General features: G+C 30.4%; 4 protein-coding genes across 4 annotated transcripts; 2 read left to right on the forward strand and 2 right to left on the reverse strand.

Moving 5' to 3' along the window:
* The first annotated feature begins 1,092 nt into the window (after positions 1-1,092).
* LOC124532574 (peptidase inhibitor 16-like) lies at positions 1,093-6,864 on the forward strand. Its single transcript, XM_047107531.1, has 9 exons — positions 1,093-1,237; positions 1,838-1,993; positions 2,195-2,291; positions 2,655-2,787; positions 4,981-5,074; positions 5,407-5,575; positions 5,701-6,231; positions 6,302-6,628; positions 6,742-6,864. Exons 1-9 carry the CDS (start codon positions 1,100-1,102, stop codon positions 6,750-6,752), a joined length of 1,656 nt encoding a protein of 551 aa, XP_046963487.1. The 5' UTR covers positions 1,093-1,099; the 3' UTR covers positions 6,753-6,864.
* On the reverse strand, positions 6,768-8,105 carry LOC124532463 (the record flags this gene model as incomplete). The annotated part of the gene is made up of 2 exons (XM_047107368.1): positions 6,768-6,784; positions 7,079-8,105. Coding segments are annotated over 2 exons (1,044 nt in total), but the record flags the coding sequence as incomplete, so codon positions are not given.
* Positions 7,979-11,348, reverse strand: LOC124532540. Its single transcript, XM_047107488.1, has 9 exons — positions 11,215-11,348; positions 10,975-11,133; positions 10,703-10,799; positions 10,498-10,627; positions 10,154-10,238; positions 9,625-9,829; positions 9,215-9,403; positions 8,180-8,916; positions 7,979-8,109 (listed from the first exon to the last, which is right to left on the reverse strand). Exons 1-9 carry the CDS (start codon positions 11,317-11,319, stop codon positions 8,107-8,109), a joined length of 1,710 nt encoding a protein of 569 aa, XP_046963444.1. The 5' UTR covers positions 11,320-11,348; the 3' UTR covers positions 7,979-8,106.
* A 91-nt stretch (positions 11,349-11,439) lies between these two features.
* Positions 11,440-12,834, forward strand: LOC124532612. The gene is made up of 2 exons (XM_047107597.1): positions 11,440-11,581; positions 11,652-12,834. The coding sequence occupies exons 1-2, from the start codon at positions 11,470-11,472 to the stop codon at positions 12,791-12,793; spliced, it is 1,254 nt and encodes a 417-aa protein (XP_046963553.1). The 5' UTR covers positions 11,440-11,469; the 3' UTR covers positions 12,794-12,834.
* The last annotated feature ends 6,359 nt before the right edge of the window (positions 12,835-19,193 follow it).

Below are 19,193 nucleotides of genomic sequence, written 5' to 3' on the forward strand. Positions count from 1 at the left end.
AATGTACTCTTAATTGTTATTGATTGTAAGGTTGTTTTTTATGTTTTTTGATGTAATTGCAGGATATATTGTACTTAGTTTGTTGTTTATATATTATTTTTGGTTTTTGAGAACTGGTGCCTACTTTTACTACTTTCCCCATTTTTTATAATTGCTGATTATTAATTATATAAACTATTATAGGAATAAGAAACGAAAATAAAAAATAGTTAAGATATGTCTATATATTGGCTAATATATGTATGTACGTAAGACAATTTTTTAACTTAAAGGCGTTTCTATCGTGAAATAATGCTGTCAGTGTGCTGTTAGGAAATTGTGATTAAATTTACAGTGCGCGTGAAAGCATTTTCACATTCTTTAAATTGTATTTCTGTTTATACTATCTTTATTAAAATTACTTTCAGCTGGGTATTAAAAGACTTTGTAATAGATATTAATGTTTCATCGAAATAGGAAAATCCATCTAGTCATCTATTTAAATTTCGAATGTAACCCCTAGGATAGCTCGTTTTATATAAGCTATGTATTGGCTCTGTACAATATAATTTTTATTTTATTTTATTTTATTTTATTTTATTTTATTTTATTTTATTTTATTTTATTTTATTTTATTTTATTTTATTTTATTTTATTTTATTTTATTTTATTTTATTTTATTTTATTTTATTTTATTTTATTTTATTTTATTTTATTTTATTTTATTTTATTTTAGGGAAACAAACAATAAGATAAACTTATGGGATATGAATATACAAAATTACATATATTAGCTAAGTTTCCACTGGTAATGCTTTGGACAATGTTGGCGTATAAGTGCAGATCGCTCGGCAAGGAAAATCCAGGTTTCTCGTATTGTACACAAGTCTTCTCAATGAGGCAGTGCAATTTATGAATTTCGGAACCTACTCCAAAAGTGTCGACATTACTCTTTTGTCAAAAAGAGTAGAGAATAAGGAAAATGCATCTCTCTCTTTTCATAGTGATATAATAAATAAACGAAAAGGTTTCAAGCTCAATAAAGACCATCTGGATTTTTTTATATTGCCAATATATTGTCTTGATCACATTTTTATCCAGTTAAATGAATATTATATAAATGGTTTTATTAACCTATTTATTTAAAACATGGATTTTTATTATACTATGTTTTTGGGTATTCTATTGTGATTCCAAAAATTACTGTGGTGCTAAATTTTGTAACAACACTAAAGAACATATATTATGTAAATTTCAGGTTTGTTTCATTTAAATATTATTTTAAAGCTATATTTTTGCGAACTAGTAGTTCTTAAAATATCATAATATAATGTGATATCTTTTTTATATTATCTTATGTAAAATTGAATATCTTTCTAAATTAAGATATACCTATTACTGACTTTAAAGTTTAAACCTTGTGTAAAAGCTTATAAAAAAAGGTACATGTTACCAGTGGCGTAGCTATCGTAGGGCCAGGTGCAGTGCACCAGGGCCCTGGAGTTCAGGGGGCCTTCTAAACTAAACCTAAAGCTTTTGAAGCTAGAAAATAACGACGCTGTGCACAAGATTTCTTATTTCGTATCTATAATTTTTAAGGGCAATTATTAGTTAAAGAGGGATAGAAAAGGTGATAAAGGTATGAAGGGTGAGGGCCCAATTATTTTTCTATGCACCGGCCCTTCCTCACCTAGCTACGCCACTGTGAGTTAGTGATGCAGTGTTATTAATATATCTGGTCTCAAAGTTGGCCCATTGGGGATCACTTACCATCCGGATTCTCACGTGCCCGTTCGCTTACCTAGGCCAAGTAAATAATGATATTTTAAGACAAATTCCAGAACATATCTCTAATCAGTCACCAGGTCCTGCGAGTGCTTGTATTAATTATAAACAGTTATTCACTACGGGACAAGAGAAAAAAGATTTGTTACACAAAATTAACAGCAGAAGAGATAAAGTTGCGTCAGGAGAAATCCGTTCTTTACCCGCGGCGGAAAATATGATGAAATTGGTAAGAATCTAGTTGTGCATATTTTTTACTATTTACATTATTTTGCATCTTGTTCTTTAAATGACATACTCATTGTAAACTATTTATAATTACTCAATGTAAACTTATTTATAATTTATTTCGATATGAATGTTAATAATCCCATATTATACGAAAATTAGATACGTGAAATTTAAACTCTACCTAATATTTGTTTATTAGCGATGGAATAAAGATTTGGAGATATCAGCTCAGCGATGGGCTGATCAGTGTGTTAAAAGTGGTTTGTATGATGGAACAGACTCATGTAGAGATTTAGGTTGGTACAAATATACTTCTTATAAATTAAAAAAAATCAGACAAATTGACAACCTACTCCTGTTTGAAGTCGGTTGTAAAAAACACATTTATTGTAAATATATAAAAATATTAAGTAAGAGACCAAATATAGATTTAACTGGCCTCACACTATTGCAGAGAAGTAGAATTATGTATTCTACAATTCGTATTAAATAGCAGGGTACTTACAGGAGATTTAATAGCGATATTTTATATTTCAGTATATATATATATATATATATCGAATATTTATTAAGCAAAAATTTAACGACAAATGCGGTGTATGCCGGGAATGAGCATTATATCTTATAATACAGGTATATGTTTTTTCATCTAACAATAGAGTTTATGCCAGTGGGACAAAATATCGCTACAATATACGGCGAGGCTCCGGGATTGAGAGCAACTTCAATGATTGATTTGTGGTTTATGGAGCTACTTAACATGAATGCATCCATTTTATCTCATTACATACCGTGAGTAAATTTAAGATACCTTTTAGTGTGATGCTGCTTCTTATATTATTAGCGTTAGGTATTACATTTTAATGATAACCTTTTTGTATACTATTCCGTTATTGATTTTTTTTATCTGTATTAACCCGGTACTTACTATTTCTTGGCAATTCTTTTTCTTTCACGCTATTCTCTCATTACGGGTTTTTTCATCACAAGATCAATTATTCCATAAGGAGACCACCTCCATCGATACTTACGACAAAGGCGATACAGTTATATATTTATTGTTTTATAATACACTTTGTTGGGGCTTATTTTAAGGCCTTGGAAGCCGTATACAAACAATGAAAGCCTAGGAGAACTAATTTTTTTATTGAACGAGACTATCGAAAAACATGCGAGTTATTTTTGTCAAAATTTAGAATTTATTATGGTAAATAATATAGTATATATTATATATAATATATGAAGGTATTGTTTCATAGGAGATTCATATTTTTGTGTTTTTCCCTGAAATATACTTTGAAATGTTTTTAAAAAGTAAGTCCTCAATCCATGGCTGAATTGGGGTTAAAAATACAATCTCATATATTTTTACAACACAAACCTTTGATTTAATTTTTTTATATTGTTTTCTTGCTAATTTATGTAAGCCTTTAAACTTGACTAATATAGTCTGTCTATCTTATTATGAGTAATAGGCACAGTTTGTAAATATGGACGTAGATGGTAATTTTCGAAGCTGATTACAAATATTTGGATTGAGCCTATTGAATAACCATATATTAAGCCGTTTAAATAAAAATATTTTTCTTAGAGGAGAGATTGTAACGTAAATCGACGAAAAAGCGGTGAAGATAATGTATCTCTTGTATATAGCTGTAAAGTCATGTAAAAAGTGCGTTTTAACCGACTTCGTAGAACGACTACTGATTTGAGGTCGATGGGGTATTTCGTTATTCCTTTTCCATTACATATTTTACTCAATCGATGGCATATTGTGCATCGTATCTTATTTTTCATTCATATTGACTTAATGTAAATATTTACAAAATACAAGCTTCAAATTAAATCCGAAAAGGTGAGAGTTAATTCAATTTAAAAATAGAAAAACACGTTTATACAGATTTTTCACTTTACGTTGTTAATTAAAATAAATATTTGAATTACTAAAGATACATGAATGTTTACGGCGTTTGTTGTATACGCAATTTAAATCTCAATATTTTATATAGGGAAGCTTTTTCTTGAGATTTTCACGCTAAAGTATCAACGGTTTCTAGCCGTATACTTCGGTGTGTGTTACGTACATATTATATAACACATATACTACAATTTTATATACTTATAAGTAAAGCAAATACCACTTAAATCCTTTGGTAATAATATGTATACTAGTAACCCGTTGTGGCTACGCATGGGCGCAACGCTGATGCTACGTAAATAAGAAACTTCTAAAATTTTATCAGTATTTCTTTACTATATTGTCCATGTGTTATATATGTACAAAAACCTTCCTCTCGAATCACTCTATCTATTAAAAAAACCGCATCGAAATTCATTGTGTAATATTTAGATCTAAGCATACATAGAGTCGAGATGGCCCAGTGGTTTGAACGAGTGCATCTTATTCTTAACCGATGATTGCAGGTTCAAACCCAGGCAAGCACCGCTGATTCATGTGCTTAATTTGTCTTTATAATTCATCTCGTGCTCAGCGGTGAAAGAAAACATCGTGAGGAAACCTGCATGTGACAAATTTCATAGAAATTCTGCCACATGTGTATTCCACCAACCCGCATTGGAACAGCGTGGTGGAATATGTTCCAAACCTCCTCAAAGGGAGAGGAGGCCTTTAGTCCAGCAGTGGGAATTTACAGGCTGTTGTTGATGTTGATACATAGGGACAGACAGCGGTAAGCGACTTTATTTTATATTATGTAATGATAATGACATCTATTATATATATCTAATCGATTTTTATTTGTAATGATTAAAGATTTTTATGAAAATGCACAGACAAATAAAACGAATACAATGAATTATATTTATTGAATATATTGTAGAATTTTTTGGAAAACAAAACAAAGATTACAAAAATTAAAGAAATATATAATTTTTGTTTGTTCTAAAAGTAAATATAATAACAACATTTGATAATAGTATTCGTAATTTGTAAAATAATTTTCTTTTGATGTGTATCTATTTTAGATCTTCAATCACAGGGATGCAGCATTATGATTACTTCACACAACTTGTGTGGGGCGGCACTACCCAAGTGGGCTGTGGTGGAGTTAAATTTAAAGTAAAGTCTGTCAGATATCTTCTATAAGTACATATAATAAATTCGGAATGTCTGTTTGTAATATTAAAATAGCTCTTTTTTATTCAATGCATATGTATTTATACACGATACATATACCAAAATAACATATTTTACAATTTTTGTCTGTCTGTCTGTTTGTTCCGGCTAATCTCTAGAACAGCTGGACCGATTTTGACGGGACTTTCACTGGCACATGACTGATATAATAAGGAATAACTTAGGCTGCAATAATTTTTTTTTGTTAAATCCAAACGCGCAAGGTCGCAGGCACAGCATGTATTGAATAAGTTAAAGCATTTGTAAAATTGTAGGAAATAGATATGGAGTCTGGCTCTTTGCAGAATAGGACAGTTAGTAGGTTGGTATGTAATTTTGCACCAGCTGGCAACCAATTCGATAAATCTGTATATAATTTTGGCTCACCGAGCACTCGATGTGATTTTGGACGCAATTGTGACTCCGAATATACATATCTATGTTGTAAGTAACAAATTCGTATTAAATAAAATATAAACTGTAGTAACAATCCTACAATATCTGTATATAATTTATTAAATGTACCAGTAACATTTTTGTTTTAAAATATGTAATATAATTAATTCCAGCAGCTTCAAGACTGACTTCTACTGTTAATGAAATATTAAATTATGATGATAATACTAAAAATCCACAAAATGTAGTAAATAATGTAAATTTTGATACAATTAGCAATGTACAAGACTGGTCTAAAAATGCTAATATTAATTCAGATATTGAACAAACATTGCCTACAACGAATGTAGTCGAAAGTATCGATACGCAGTTTGATTTCTTTTCTGATCTATTTGATATAACTAAGCCATCGCTGTTGCAAACGGAACGAAGTACTACCAAATGTAAAGAAGTTTTGGCAGTAGACGAATTTATTGAATTATTAAAAAGTAGAATCAATAACGATCATATCTTGAGAGATTTTTTGCAATCAACAACTAGATCAAACCCTGAGCCTGTTCTCTCAGATGGAACTGTAGCAGCTATAATAAAACAGTTATATAGCAAAAAAGAATCACCTACAACAAGTAAACTAATTGAGAGTGAAAGTTTAAATTCAACACTTTTGGTTGATTTAGTAGAAGCTGTCATATTTCGACACAGTGGTAAATATCTTTAAATGAAATTTGATTCGATACATGCAAGGAAAAATATTCAATTAATATATTATTACAGACAAATATACAAGTACCGAGGACACCAAACTACTCACTCCAATTGTTTCTCAAGTAAGACCTGTCAAAATACAAGCAGAACTCGGAGAAGTTAAATCCAATAATGAGTTTACAGGACACTATTTTTTTCCTGAAGAAGAAGATCAAACAGAAAAAGAAACAGCTGACTTATATGACGAAATCATTCCAACGTCCGAAATATCATTAGAAATCGAAGAATTCAAAAGACACCGTACGAAAGATTTCTTAGAAGAAATTCTTGAATCGGACTTTATTACAGATGGCACTATGAGGGATAATATTTTATCAACTATAAATAATCCAAATGGTATGAGTTTTGCAAATAAAAAAAGTCTAATTAATTTTATATATTAGTATCTATATCATTTTAGTTTAACTTTTAGGATCAAATATTAAAGCCACATTATCTACTCATTCTAGATGGACCATAATAGGAAACCCTACACCTAAACAATATAAAAGACTGAAAAGAAAAACAAGTGATAAATTATTTATAAATTACAATGATTTGTTGAAAAAATTAGCTGATGACTTAAGAAATTTAAAGTTACATGAAAAATTCCATTGTTCTTATAACTCTACAGAAAAACTGTCGTCTCATTTTTTTATTTTAGTTCTTTTAGTTGGCACTCGTTGTATTGTTCAAGTTATTTAAATTAAAATTTGAAATTCATATTATTTTATTACATGAAAATATATACAGAAATAAATAACAATAAATTATAATGATTAATTTTGTTTGTGTTATTGCATAAACATTTTCTGCTAGAATGTAATGGTTTTTTACTTTTCCAAGTATTAAGAATTTTTTTTAACACAGAATAATACAAGTCACCGTATGATATTATATCATTGCTGTAGTCAGTTTTATATTTTATATTTTCTCTTTTTCTATTCCTATAGTTTAGTATTGTTTCTTCTAATCTTTTATTGATTAGTCCATTTCTTTTATTTCTGAGTTTTTTTTGGTAGCAATTACAGTCTACAAATGTTTCATTAACATTTGATCCATAATTTTTTGGATTTATATTCAAGGGATTTTGTCTCGAATGAGACTTATTATACAAGTCGTTCATTTTAATCGAAACAGTTTTATTAGAATGTCGGCGATTTAAAGAACGTCGTTCACAGTAGTCCTCTTCATCACCTGAATCAAATTCAGGACTTGTAGTTTCCACAGGTAATGTAGCCATTTTGTTTCTATTCATATAATCCCGAGTACATGTCGATGTACGCGTGCAGCCTTCAACGTAACCAGGAGGTGTACGGGATCCCATATGTCCAGCTGCACCTCCTGCTCCTCCCGGTATAACACTACCTGCACTGTCAGTTAATGAAGCGGCTGTCCAAGTACATGTTAACTTTCGTGTACAATGCTTCAAACGAATAAACGGCGTATTAGCAGTATATTCTGATGTACTTTCCGTCGTTTCCGATGCCGCTTTTCTTAATGACTGTTTGCCTTCATCATCCTCAGAATTAATATCATGTAATCGCCGACCACTGAAATTACCCGTGTTAAATTTTCTAAGATGCATTAGTTCATCAAATGATAAATATTTTTCAGAAACGGGCTTTCTATTTTCTTTTTGATCAAATGATGATTTTAAGGTTATGTGCTCCGTTAGCATTTTTTGCTTTGAAGTGGTTCTTTTTGATATTCTGATTTTCTTATTTGCTAATGTAGTGTACTTCATGGACTTAAGCTGGGGTTTGTTAGTAAAACCATCTATCTGCCAAAACGGTTTAAATTTTGTATCATCTTCAGACACACTTCTCTTTATTTCACTGAAATGAGAAAAGATACTATAACAAATAAGGTAAAATACGAATAAAATATCTTAATTGATTAATTTACCTGCCTGTAATTTGGGTAGTTGTCTTTTCGTTTATTAAAAAGTTTTTGTTTTTGTTTGTCTAATATATTTACATTTTCATTAGTAAAGAGCTTTACTTCTTGTTTCATAGTTGGATCATATTTTCTTAACTCTCCATTAGAAAATAAGTCAAAATAATGTATTTCTTCTTGCTTTTCCATATTATTATTGACTTTAGTTCCTAAAGTTCTAAGCATGTTTGGACATTGTTTAACCGGATAATTAAAATTAAAACATTGACTGTTCGTATTTGGAATACACGGATTAGTCGTTGGACAAGTAATTTGAAAGTTATGACATCTACAAAAATCTTGTGGATAGGCTGGAGCTTCGCAATCTTCACAAACATGTGATTGAGGATTAATTTTCTGTCCTCTCGTGCATTTTATTTTCTGTTTACATGGATTACATTCTGTAGCAACATTTTTAATAATCTTCGATCCTAAATTACGTGTACATTGCCTATTTATATTATGTTTCCGGTAATCTCGATCTTTATGATAATTCAATGGGGGGGTAGTGTAGTCAAATCTTCGAGCATCTGTAAATAATGTTTCTGGATGGATTGAATCAAATTCTTTTCTTTGGTCATGGCCATGATATACTCTTGAATGTCCTTTATTCTGTTGGTAGAAATCATCTCCATAATTTCGGGATGTATTTCTGTGATTTACCCAGAAATTCTCACTGTCTATTGTATGGCTGCGTTTAACTGCGTCTAAATAGAACATTTTTTTCAAAATTAATTAATATATAATGGAAAAGCTTTCATTGACTTTATTATTAATTTTAGGATTTGAGTTTTTAAGATAGAGAATTACAACTTTAATTTTTCTATACTTGTATGAAAATTTATATTATATTAAAATTTAAGTTAGGATGTTGACCTTATTGTATCTGTACGAAACTTTCGTTAGCGTCGAATACGAAACTAGTTTGGTTCCTAGACTATTTCTATCGCCTGTCGTGTTATATTTGATAATAAATAATATTTTGTGATATCATATTCAAAGTACCGAGAGTGTTATCCTGCACAATAATGGAGCTTAATTTTTTGTTGCTTGGAGGAGATTCATTTTTGCATGGTTTTTTCATGTGCTTTAAATTATTATAAACTGGATCAATTTCTTGCTTTGCAGAATCATTAAATAAATTTCGAATCCGAAGTAAACTATTGGCTATTGGTGTCACTGGTAACGATCTTCCTAAAAAGTAATGTGTACATTAGTAAATAAGAATCTAAAATGTTTTTGCATCGAGATAACATAATGTACTATGTCTTAAACCACTGAGTTTCATGTGTTTATATACGATATAAGAGATAGCCCGCTTTGTGTGGGAATACACGGGATGCCAATATAAGTGTAGGTTGTAATCGTCCCACCGCTAGCGAGCAAATAATAAAAATGTAATACAGATTTTTGACCTAAATTACTCCTTTTGTTACCAAATACTTCATTGGTATGTACTGGTCGACTACATAAGCCAGAGAAAACGGTATCAGGATACATATCGTCTAAGCATTGCGTTGCAGGGTATCCAATAATATAAACTGGTTTTCCATGTACATTGCCCTGTGGAGCGAAGTTACAAACGAGTCTTTCTGCGATTGTTTTTTTATTACTGTTGACCTGCAACAATTTTTAATTTAATATACAAATCAGCTAATGATATCATATAACATATTTAATTGTAGTATTTAACGTACTCAAATGAAGTAGCATCAGATGAGGTTTGAATTTTAGATAGCTTTAAAATTAAATCATAAGATATTAAAATCATACTAAATAACTATCGGTTGGAGTTAAAGTAAATGCATACGTAAATATTACACTGTACCTACTAGCCTACTATACGAATTTAAACATTGTGTTTATTACAACAATAAATATCTAATTCTAGTACTAATGTACAAAGCAAACTAGGTAACTATTTTCAATAATAATAATTCTTACGTAAAATTTAGCTTTTCCACATCCAACAATTTCGGTAGTGGCCCAAATAAGTTGCGTAAATTGATTACTTTTATAGTCTCGAGATCTAAAATATAATGTATGTTTCTCATCGTTATTAAAAAAATCGTTATCCTTTTAATTTACAAGGAATATGATTAATTTTCTTGTCATTTATATTAATTGCATCGATAAAAATAATAATATGTAAATGTCATTATTTGGGTAAACAATCAAAGATTGATTACGAATGTTATGTTTTTTATTCAAATATTGTTAGTAAATTGTTAATGTTTTAGGTTTATAATATACCTGATTTTATAACACAATATTATACTTATACGTACTCATTGTAATATGTAACTACTCCGGGATATTTTAATGATTGCATAAACCACATTTCGACGAAGCTCTTCACATTAAGACCGGGGGTTGGTCCAAATATCGTGGCAACATTTTGTCCAACTTTTATGTTTTCTAAAAATATTGTATCAAATTGTGTAACCAAGAATAATAAAACCTACGCAAACATTATTATTGATCCACTGTTACCTAAATCACGGCATTGATCTTCTTTTTCCGACCGTAAAGTTTGGTCACATTGATCTACCCACCTCTGAGCAGATGTTGCTAATTCTTCAGACCAGCTCTATTATAAAAAATGTTTTATTGAAAAATTGTAAAATATATTTGTTATCTAATATCTTTAAGAAATTCGTTTACAAGATGAAACAAATAGTATTTAAATTTTAAAACTTATCAATCAAGTGATGATATTTCACTTAATCATTTGTTTTGGGATAAGCTTTTATAAAATGTCTTACAATCTTTTGCATGTTAGCAGCTCCTGGCAAAACATTCGAATGGCCCAATGCAATGAAATTTCTTCGATGATTGATTTGATCGACTATTGCTTTAATATCATTCTCTGTTAGTAATGCTTTTTTGTCATAACCCAAGCATGTAGAACTTGGGCCTGAAATCTAAAACGGTTGAAGATAATGTTTAATACAAACTTTTCATTATAAAATTCAGTTTTAATAAATTATCAATTGTATTATTACCTCGTATCTGCAAAGTGTATGGTTTGGGCATATTTCACAATATTTTTTCGAATAACCATAAATATTACAAATAGAAATTATGAAAACGTAAAATAATTTTAGCATGATAATTTTGTTTAAATAATTAATGAATAAATAAAATGACACTATCAAATGAAATATTTTCTTAGCTTACTAGATAATTATCTATAACATTTTACGTTTTTGAATGGCTTTTATACGTACAAAAAATGAACGACATGATTAATATCGGTTATGTTACTTATGTTTTATACCGTTTTACATTTATTTTTATCTCAAATAAATAGTTTCAATATTAAAAGAGTAGACAAAACAGAATATAATGAAGTTATTTCGAAATCTAATGGTATTATAGTATATTTATACGTGTTTTGTGTTGATTATAATGTTTTATGAAATATTAATATTTGTTACAGAAACTGTGACCTCAATAAAATCAATCACAGCAGATCATAATAAATACTTGAACATGATGAATAATTCAAGAATAGCTCCAAATTTAAAATCAAACATATTTGATAAAATGTTATCAAACGAAATGTTATCTATAAAGCAACATCTGTATGAGAAAGATCCAACATCATCATCAGTTTATTTATCATTTAAAAATAATGTAGCAACTCCTAAATTGCAAATATATCAGAAATGGCCAATTGATAAATTAATATCCGTAACAAGTGCTAAACCGAAATTTGATGATGCTAGCAGTAATACATCTGTGGATTTATCAAATGAAAAACAAAGCTATGGTGATATTGTGTACAAAGACGGTAGTTTGGATATGGAAGTTGGAAATAAAAATAAAATTATCGAAGTACGAAGTTTTTCTGTTATGCCTATGCACACGGAAAGCTTACAACACGTTCAGCAAGCTAAGCGGCAGTGCACGTGTATGAGAAATAATCACCATACAATTTGTAGTCATCGTGGTATTGGAGCTCAAATGAATACTGAAAAAATTTGCACACACACAGAAAAATATTTCACAATAAGTCCTGAATGTACACGAACTGAAGATTGTTCAGTTTCTCTTACGTATTTTCCTTATTTCGTTTACCCATCATTTTTCTTGGGCATAACAACAGATACTTATAAAACTTATTACCATCCAGATGTAATTAATGATTTAAAATTACCAAAACATAAAAAACATAGGAAAATAAAGAAACCGTACATCGACGTGGCATTATTCTCAGATGCGGATGATGATATTACAGAAGTTGATTATGATGATGATGATGATGAATATTCAGAAAATGACAAATCAGACGATGATGTGTCTGTGAATAAATGTTCGAAAAATAAATGCAAGTTGAATTCTAAATTATATAACATAAATTATGACAACAGTGGTGCAAAAGATTTTGATTTATCAAAAAAGATACAGAATGGTTACATAAAAGTTATAGATAACGATAAATTTGTGGAAGGTATAGTAGATGACTTAAAAGTTTACTACAGTGATGCTGTTATTAAAGACTGTTATTGTTCATTATCATCCTTAAAAACTTCGAAAAACATGATAATTTATTTAGTTACTATTTTATGTTTACTATGAAATTAAATTAATTATTTAACTCTGTTGTTGACATGAACCAATACAACATTCGATTAAAATATTGATATTAATTTGACAAAGACTTTGCTTATAAGTAAATTTAATAATATGTTGTTAATTGTATGTTAGCAATGTATACAATTGAAAGAAAATTGAAAAAATTAGATACTAAAATAATCAAAATGAAACACTTTTTAATAAAATAAGACTAGACATTTTTAAATAGTTTTTCAATTAAAAGCTTTTGGATGTTTTTAGTAAATAATTTAAATTAATTAATTGCATATTTATTTTACATTGAAAGTATTTGAAATTAATTATTTATAATATAAAAAAAAATACTTTTAATTTTAATTAATTATAATAATTAATGTTTGATTTCAATTTGTTATAACATAATTTCTTAATCTATGATATGTGTAATGTCACCTGCATAATATTGCAGTCTAGAATTGTTTCATTTGAAGATTGTTAATAAAATAAATTTGCAAAGGTTAATCAAGCTACTATCTACCGATACTAAGATCATCTATTCATATGTATAACATTGAAAATACTTTACGTACTTATCTAACTGGCTTTGCCAGCGACCCTGAATTTAACAGTACGCGCTTGAATTTAACAGAAAAGCAAAATCGGTCCAGCCGTTCCAGAGATTAGCCGGAACAAACAAACAGACAGACAGACAGACCGGCAAAAATTATAAAAAAAATATTTTGGTATATGTACCGTGTATAAAATAAACATAAATACATATAACATAAATAAATACATATGCGTTGGTTAAAATAGGGCTATTTTAATATTACAAACAGACACTCAAATTTTATTATACATATGTATAGATTATTAGTGCAAATAAATGGCAAACAATCAATCAATCCATATAAATTTATTACATTTTTATGAACACTATTAAATTTAGGCAGCTGATAATTTTAAACGATTACAAATTCCGATCTCTGTATTGCTTGCTCTCTATAACCTATTGCACTGGTAAGCAGGAAGAGGAAAGATATACACGACTTGGAATTGACATGACATCATCGATATAGATCTAAAATAATCTGTGTTATACTCTACGTAAAGATATATTGATCAAGGACTGTTTTAAGTGCATAATTTCCATAGGAAATCGATAAAATTGCGCCGTTTCGTTTAAGAGATTTTATTCACTATTACTTTTTAGTGCACATTCATTTGTTTTAAAATAGTGTTTTGTTTGAAGTCGGTTCTTCTTTTTGTTAAAATTTTTATTTATTTTTTGATTTTAAGTGAAGCTGATGAAGAGTAACTAATTTTTCTTAATATGGATAGATTAAGCGTGCCACTTATATGAGTCAGGAACTACTTCGAGAAAAATTTCAAAAGAATGCGAATATAGCAAAAAATATACTTTAGAAAATGCGGCTTTAATACATGCGGCTTAAACTACAAGGTACCGCCCTCGAAAGAGCTGTAATCGACCTCAGTAAAAAAAACTTTGAAAAGAGCTTATATATGTCGTACATCATATGAAATCACATCACACACACAAAATTGTATTAAGTATAGTAAGAAGTTCAACCCCATATCGCACCGTAACAGTGAGCCGTTTAGAAGCTCCATCACTGCATAGTATAAAACAAAGTCGCTTTTCTGTCCCTATATCTTTAAAACTACGCAACCGATTTTAACGTGTTTTTTTTAATAGATAGTGTAATTCAAGGGAAAGGTTTGTGTATATAACACATGAACAATATAGTAAAGAAACGCCGACAATTTTAGTAGTTTGCAATGTGATGTCGTAAGTAAACAATTTCTGTAGTATATTTAGTATCAGTATTGCACCCGTGCGAAGCCGGGATGGGTCGCTAGTTGATTATAATATTCGCCTATGACAATTATATGAACATAATCACGTTCCGGAAGGTGATTCCAACATCCAAGTAACCCATCAATAAAAAATTCGGCCGAGTATCGCTAACGTGCTCCTCAGAATTGTTACGTTCCCTTCCATTCCGTTTTGTCATGGATTCTATGCTTAGAACCTTACCAAACTTTCACCAAACTACCCTTGAAGTATATCCTTCATAATAAAAAAGAATCATCAAAATTGGTTAACACAATTTTGAGTTATTCACCTATTTATCGCGCACATACATAATGCAAATTTAAGACTTACATCGTTTTCATAGGGATGCCATCATCAGAACAGGATAAAATTAAACGTTGGACCACACGGGAATCACTATCTTTCAAACAAAAAAAAATATATCAAAATCGGTCCACCCAGTGATTTTATATGAGGTAATAAACATAAAAAAATACAGACGAATTGATAACCTCCTCCTTTTTGAAGTCGGTTGAAAATGAAACTTATTTCTGATTAATATTCATTTTGAATTTATAAACTCCACTAATTAACGGTTAAACTAACTAAGCTACACAATAAGATCTATCATAATTATACCAAGTGTTTGGTTCAGAGAGATTAGTAATTCCCGCCCATTATAATCAACATATTCACGATTGTGTCTTATATATGCATTTAGTAAGCTCATCTATCCGTGGAAAACAAACACAAATCTCTGTTAATTTAATTGGATCGGGTCGTGGTATGCTTCATGTATAACAAACCTCTTTTAAAGCCTCACAAAATGTTTGTTTAACTAATTACCGAACAGTAATTTAAATTTTTCGTAACCATAAAGAACGTGCCAATATTTATCCTAATACTATAATTATATAGATACATACTTTACTAATTTATTCGTATTTGATTGTTTCTGTTTTCTGATATACCTAAGTACGAGTAGAATTTAATTTTACATATTTGTTAAGTTTACTCTTTACTCTACATTAGTAATTATAAAATTTGTTAAGGTTCTTATTGTATAACAAAAATCGTTTTAACACGATAATACGAAAACAAAAAAATCATTGAGTACATTTAGTCCATAACAATTCAATCTTAAGAAGTGAAAGGTTGTGAGAGAGTGTGGATTTGTTTTTCAACTTTATATATTTAATCAATAAGAGTTTATATACACGATTACATCATTTAGATATAGGCTACTTGTATTCTGCTAGATTAATCGACAGGGCCACGTTCATTCGTGTCACACTATCAACTGTAAAGTAAAGTAAAGTAACAGCCCATAAATTTCCCACTGCTGGGCTAAGGCCTCCTCTTTCACTAAGGAGAGGATTTGGACCATATTCCATCACGCTGTTCCAATGCCGTTTTATGAAATGCACATATGGCAGAATTTCGATGAAATTAGACACATGCAGGTTTCCTCACGATGTTTTCCTTTACCGCCGAGCACGAGATGAATTATAAACACGAATTAAGCGCATATATATAGCGGTGCTTACCTGGGTTTGAGCTCGAAATCATTGGTTAAGATGCACGCTAACCACTAACTAACTAACTAATCCACTGGGCCATCTCAGCTCACATCTATCCATTGTTATAGATCAAAATGTATGCTTATCAAAAATATTGTTCAAGTATACAAATAAATGTAGGTTAAAATTACTAAAAACAGTGCAATGCTCCATGCGTTGCAATAAAATAAATATATTTTCATCTTATACATAGCAACGAAGAATTAAGTTTACGCCTCACGCATGAGAGAAGAAATGACAGCAAAGGGGGCCGTGACGATATAAGCATCATGCCATTTGCATTGTCCTCACGACATACGAGTTGATCTCACATCCCAAGCGCTGCAATACAGGAAACTTCTTGTTCATATATGAAAATCACTATGACCTGATATTATGTAATTATTCTGCATTCTAAATTAAAAAATATAAGCCAGTAAACTCATTTGAGAATCATATTTGACGCTTTTGTAACAAAAGTTTCTTATTTACTATCTTTTAAGAGTCAACTCGTGACGGGTAACTTTCTGATTAAAAACTTTCTTGAACCAAAATGCAAGAAACAGTGCATTGATACAACAGTCTTGAAACCATTGCATAAGTTTACTGAATATTTTTTTGGATTACTGAGTTACTTCAAAATTATCTTTCAATTTTGTGACTCATAAAAGCTCTATTTATACTATACTTAGGAATGCGTACTAAATTACTAATGCGTTTGTAAATAATGATAATGCGATAGAGCGAGTGAACTATCTCAAAATAATTTTAAGATTAAATATGTGTATTTGTTCTCGATATTCGTTTGGAACTGGCGTCATACATACATATATATACAGACATAAACATTATGCAGAGATATATATTTTTAATATTAAACTTACTATTAGAATATGTTAAACAGGGTATTGAGTGGAATTTAACCCATACCCGTTACATATTTTCAAATTCAGTTACAATTAAATAATAAAATATATTAATATAACTAGTAATTACTGGCTTGGCACGTGTAATTGATATGTATCGTTATTTCGTATTATGACCAAATTACATACAAATTGTAGCCTTTGTGCAATTCTGATATACCGTGTCAGTACTCATCATGTAATTTTTTTTGACGACCTCCATGGTCGAGTGGTGTGTACACCGGTTTTCATGGGTACGCCACTCTGAGGTCCCGGGTTCGATTCCCGGCCTAGTCGATGTAGATTACCAATAGTTTTCTATGTTGTCTTGGGTCTGGGTGTTTGTGGTGCCGTCGTTACTTCTGATTTCCATAACACAAGTGCTTCAGCTACTCACATTGGGATCAGAGTAATGTATGTGATGTTGTCTCATATTTATATTTATTATTTATTTAATTTTCCAGATAGACTCAGGCGACCTTTGCACGTCCTGAACGACGTAGCGATAGCTTCACTATCGCAAACGAGCCATTTGTAGGGAAAACCACCACACTATACACCTCACACTCACAGCGTTTCCGCCGGCGGAAACGAGGATCCAGATTAGCGACGTCTCGGAGGCGGCCGAGACGTCAGTAAATTCACTCAGTGCTTAGATTCACTCCCCACCGACTTCGTTCTGAGCCGAGGTGCGATCTCATAGGATACACCCTCAGGACGAACTTTAAATTTAAATTCGAGCCCCGCGCTCAACCTCAGGGCATTATCGGGACATTAGATTTCGCCTGAAAGACCGGTGACGCTGTACAGGCCAACAGCAATATTTCACACAAAAAAATAAAAAAAATTCTGATATACATATAACCTATAGTTAGAGAGGCGAGGTAGATAAATGGCGTAATTCAACGGTACTGTCGAGATCTATCAAAATCGAAAAATAAAATAAATTCGAAAAGAAAAGCTCGTATGGTAAAAACCTTTTTAGCGGAGGGTTTGGCGTGTGGTTTTTCAAAAATGTTAAAAAAAAAATACAGTCACTGGGTCATTCTCAAAAAAAAAATTGAGTCATAATCAAAGTCACATAATTTAATCGTCGTTATTTCATATCAGTTTTTTTAACACCCCACTTTTCGAGATATACTCAAAAATCGAGTTTGAGTTTTTATGATGCTTCAAGTCAAAAAGTTTTAACTATGTTTTAACAAAAATGTAGAGACCTTTTTTGTGTTATAAAATAAAATTACCTTTCTCGTTTATTTAAACTTTATTTTGTAAAATGTGTTGTTCGCGATTTATATGCTGCAACGCGTTCTTAGGACGACGAAATGGCTCCTCCACACTAACGGTCCACATTCCGGTAGATTTAATATTTTTGTAAGTTTTAGATTATATTAAAAAAATAAAAAATCGCGTTCGAGAATGCCGGATTAACCTTTTTTTTTATAATTTCACGACCCTATAACTCGGCGACTTATCAACAGATTAGTTAAATTTAGTCTTTAAACACTAAAATCAACCCCCAACATCTTAATCTGACGCGCTCAAGTATTTCAGACTATCGATTTTTTTTTTACTAATCTGATCGTCTATCCTAGGCGCGCGTCACCACATATAAATACTTTACATGGTTGTTCTATCAGGTCTAAGGTATCTCTCATATTTTAAACTGCCACGCTCGAGTATTGCCGAAAATTCCCCTATTTCCCAAACTTATATATTCCCTAACTACAATTTTTGTAATAAATAATAACTAAAAATTTCATCTCAATCTGTACAGTAGATTTTTTGTGAATGAGCAACTAACATACATACATCCTAACGAACTTTCGCATTTATAATATTCGTCTAATACACAAACATTCATCCTAACCACCATTCGCATTTATAACATTAGTAGGATTTATGTAGTGCTATAAATGTATTCATTAAATTAAACAAACTGCCGTATGAGTAAATTTTAAATATTTAACTAAATTATTTAGTTTTCTAAACATTATTATTTAGCAATACCTTACGACAAGAAACTTCGTAGACGTGGTTGTAGAGCACAACTTTGCTCGTTAAGCATTGATCCAGTGATTACGTTGCTTTTGGTGAAAACTGATAGACTTATAACATATGTA

Source organism: Vanessa cardui, chromosome 9 (assembly GCF_905220365.1).
Source record: "Vanessa cardui chromosome 9, ilVanCard2.1, whole genome shotgun sequence".
Classification (NCBI taxonomy): Eukaryota; Metazoa; Arthropoda; class Insecta; order Lepidoptera; family Nymphalidae; genus Vanessa; species Vanessa cardui.